Source organism: Nylanderia fulva, unplaced genomic scaffold, assembly GCF_048542155.1.
Source record: "Nylanderia fulva isolate GAGA-0341 unplaced genomic scaffold, ASM4854215v1 Scaffold83, whole genome shotgun sequence".
Taxonomy (NCBI): Eukaryota; Metazoa; Arthropoda; class Insecta; order Hymenoptera; family Formicidae; genus Nylanderia; species Nylanderia fulva.
Window position 1 is genome coordinate 1 of NW_028190950.1, and position 4,497 is coordinate 4,497.

At 33.6% G+C, this 4,497-nt stretch overlaps 1 protein-coding gene across 1 annotated transcript; it reads left to right on the top strand.

Annotated features, from left to right (window-relative positions):
- The first annotated feature begins 3,070 nt into the window (after positions 1-3,070).
- Positions 3,071-4,226, top strand: LOC146719863 (uncharacterized). Its single transcript, XM_085489423.1, is given in 2 exon segments — positions 3,071-3,504; positions 3,506-4,226. Coding segments are annotated over 2 exon segments (1,155 nt in total).
- The last annotated feature ends 271 nt before the right edge of the window (positions 4,227-4,497 follow it).

Consider the following 4,497-nt stretch of genomic DNA (forward strand, 5'->3'; position numbering starts at 1 on the left):
AATGCACATAATTAAGCCCGCGATGTAAGCGATGTTTATAACACATTGCCCGACTATGCCCAGATAATTTAGAAAATAAACAATATTCATTATACATGCGCGCTTTTTTTACATAATAATTACGAGCTTTTAAAAAATAATACAAAGGTTTTGCATGAGGTCTTCTTATCCCAAGTTCACGATTTCGCAGAAACTGTACTACTGAAGTTATAGAGTTCGATTCCACAATCTTAATTGTATGATGCAGTGCAGCATCTCTTTCTCTCAACATTATAATTATCATTATTATCAGTAAAATGTAGATACCATTTTTCAAGCTTGTTATATGGCATCCTTGACGACATGATTATAGTTTAGTATACGCAAACGGGGCACACACGATACGATACAATTTGATTTAGGGAGCATCCGCAGTAAGAACAAATACTCCCTTCTATTAGAGCATATCTTGCAGTCTCATGCTTTTGTACAGCACGAGCACTTGAATACAAGTTTGCTACGCGTAGGAAACACGTCGAACAGAATTTAACATTATACTTATTTTTATAATAAAAAAAAATATTACACATTTTTGTTAATTCGGTAAAATCATTAATATCAGTTTGATTTAAATTTCGCACACAGTTATCAATATTTTCACTGCAATCACTATCATAATCAGAATCTGCTATGGATACCTCGACGTCTGATTCTTCTTCTTTAATTACAACGTCTTCATCATCCTGAACAATAATCACCTCAATGTCTGATTCTTCTTCAATTATGTTTTTATCAACTTGGGCAATGTCCACTTTAATCACATCATCATCTTCATCGTCTTGGACAATGTCCACTTCCATCATCTTCAATAACAATAATTTCTCTATCCATTTTCAAAACTGCCTGAAACTGAGCGACGGGCACATATAGTATCGCTCCCCTTTTAATTTTTTTATTTCATCTCTCTTGTTCTAACTAGACATTATGTCATAGCAAGCTCATAATTTCTTTACAGAGCACATTCAAAGAGGCAATTTTGTTGACTATGCATATCAGACAGAAGAAAGAAATAATTTAACACACTCTGAATTACTCAGCGAGTCTTATTTTGATATTTTGGATAAATTAGCGAACAATAAATAATAATAAGACAAATAGGACATTAACGGTTTAAACATAGGTATTAGATCATATATAAACACGCACATTCTTCGATTAAGTAGAGTTTGAAATGAGGTGTCTTTTTATATTGTTGGTCTTGTCTTGTGTCATCTTCAATAACTTTTTCAAAAAAACGTGGTTAAAATTGTCAAGAAGAACGATGTCAAGTAAGCATATTGCTAATTGTTAAGGATATATATTTTAATTTTTGACATACGTTAATCGTCAATTTTTTATTAATCGCAGCGCCTACGGAACGTATTAATTTCTCGCATATTAACAATGAAACTTTTCGAGATTTGATTAAAATCAAAGATCATATCGAGGCGAACATTTGTTGGATATGACGGATTGAAACACGCTTTAATTGTTTATAAATTCTCGACTCTTATTGAAAAACTAACATTAATTTTTGATATTATGTGAAATTTTTGTATGATTTTGTATTTTTTAATAATTACTGTAATATAATACTGAGGAAGACTGCGTGCGGTTGAAACGTTTATTTTATAATGATTTTAATTTTTGCTTAAGTTTGAGTATAGAATGTTTGTAGCTTTCACATAATGTTTTATGTTTAGTTTATACATGGAATAAATTTTATTTGACAGAACAACTCTAATAATTGCTCGATAAGTTGGCCTTTCTATCTATCACTAGTTGTATTTACAATATACGAGCGAAACTTTGTATCAATTGATTTTTAATCTAACACAGGTTAACGGTAAAATAATTTATTTGTTAGAAGCATTATACAGAATATCATTTATAGCACAAACTATCAATTCACAATCTACAAGTGATTCGTTGTCGAACATATTGCTTCCACATATTACCTTTGCGGCATTGCTTGCATCGCAAATATTATTTTGTTGTAAAATATTTACAAATTGTTTAAATTTTTCGGTAACATTATGTGTATTTTCACACAACCAGGAATACATATGATCAATACATTTTTCAAAATCGAATAAATGTATTAAAGTTGATGGCATCATGTATAAAGAATTATCTGACGATGTAATTTTTATAATTTTTGAAGTAGACGTGTTAATCACTTCCAATTTTAGATCACAAATCCATAGCGGAGTCCCAGTTAATTGCTCAATGTCTGCTCGTTTCAGCATTAGCAATCTCCACGTTTTAATAGGTAATATTATTTGATTGCCTCGATTATCGTCAATTCCACATAGGATATTTTATTCCGACGCTGATTTCAATTTCCAAATATTTATATGATGTCGGGGTTAAGGCGTATCTTCTTCCAAGTATACAAGCCGCACGATGAGATAAAGCGCTAAAAAATTTTATTTAAATTATTTATCAAAAATTGTTTATTTAAAAATAATTATTTAACAAAAAATATGAAAACTTACTTGTCACATTTTTTCTTGCACAAAATATTGTTATCTTGTATTCTCAGAACGTAATAACTCATGTTGCTGCAGTCTTTGGCGGAGTACAACCTTTTCATTCGAGTGATCAATGTGATACTAAATTATTTTTTAATATTTTAGTTTTATATTGATGCAAAATGCTGATGTAATATTATTTTCAATTAATCAAAGCGCTGATACATGTCTGTTATGACATCATCCTCAGATGAAATCATCATAAAAATGCTACATATCCAAAATTTCAAGCGCTAATGAATCAAAACCTTACGTGACAAAATTATCCGATTTGCAAAAAATGTATCACGAGCGCCAATACGGCTGCTGTGACATCATCCTCAGATGAAATCATCATAAAAAATGCTACATATTCAAAATTTCAAGCGCTAATGAATCAAAACCGTACGTGACAAAATTATCCGATTTGCAAAAATGTATCACAAGCGCCAATACGACTGCTGTGACATCCTCAAATGAAATCATCATAAAAATGCAATATATCCAAAATTTCAAGTGTTAATGATCATATAAAAATCATGGCAAAGAGATTTACTCTGTCAGTATCTTTATCAAGGGTTCCACGCATCAAGAGCATCAAAATGAAAGCAAGTTTGTTGGAGCAATCCGCAAGGGTAAATTCGGTGGAAGAATACATTGTGTGGGAGCAGCAATGTGATAAATTTATTGCATTATTGGAAGAACAAAGTCGAATTAAACGTCCACTGTTAGCGATCAGAGTTCGACAATCGCTTGCCGCCCAAATTGCTCGTCTGGAAAATTTGAAGAATGCTATACGCAAACGTTTCGTACACGCAGGTGCAGGAAGTAGTTCGCGAGAAAACAGACTCGTATGGCGAGAAATTGATACGGCGTTTGAGAGCCGCATATTGACTGGTGCAGTCATAAATTGTAATCACATCGAACCTCGTCAATTTCATGAAGATGCTAAAGACATTGTGATCGAGAACGTGCAAAGTGTTGCAGAAGTATACTAGTGTTAAAGTAAACACTGTGTTTAATAGTGAGTTTGTGTCGGGTAATAAACATGCCAATAAAAGTATAAATACGAGAAACTATGAACTTTTTCGCACGTCTGATATACGCGAGTGGTTTGAGCACCGCGTCATCGAGCCCACGCTAGCATCGCTTGAAGAATTTCAAGAACGTGATAGTGGTTGGGCATTATCGCGAATATTCAATTTGATTATAAATATCAACAAGTACAATCCGATGCGTGCAGGATGTTATATTAAATTACCGCGTGAGATAATGATGAAGAGAGCGGTTGTAAACGTGAAATCTAAAGACAATGCATATTTCACGTGGGCGGTGGTCGCTGCTCTGTACCCTGCCGAAAGACATGTGGAACGGGAATCTTCGTATCCACATTATACGACAGTGTTGAATCTCAAGGACATTGAGTTTCCAGTGACTCTGAATCAAATTAAAAAATTTGAACAGGCAAATAACATCTCAATCAACGTTTATAGTATCGAGAACGGCATCATCCCGCTACGGCTTTTGGGGCAGAAAAGGGACAAGCATGTCAATTTGCTGTATGTGCAAGACAGCAACGGCATTGGACATTTCGCGTGGATCAAAAATCTCTCTCGGCTTGTCAGCTCACAACTGAGCAAACACAATGGTCAAAAATATATTTGTGATCAGTACGTATATATTTACATTATATAAAATAATTTATATATATAAAATTTTAAGGAGGGTGGTTGCTGTCATTGCGGGGCAGGCGGCAAGAGGGGAAATCTCGTGTCTGTTCGCGTTGCTTGCACTTTTTGTACTTTCAATCCTTTATTTTTTTCTCTCCAATGCCCAATGTATATTTATCTCTCTTTAAAGTGCAGAAAGTGCAAAAGTCATGTTTTTACACGAGCGCTTGTAACAGCTACCAACTCCAAATAATCAAATTTTCGTCGTGTAAAACAAATGAGTTTCAGCAAATGAA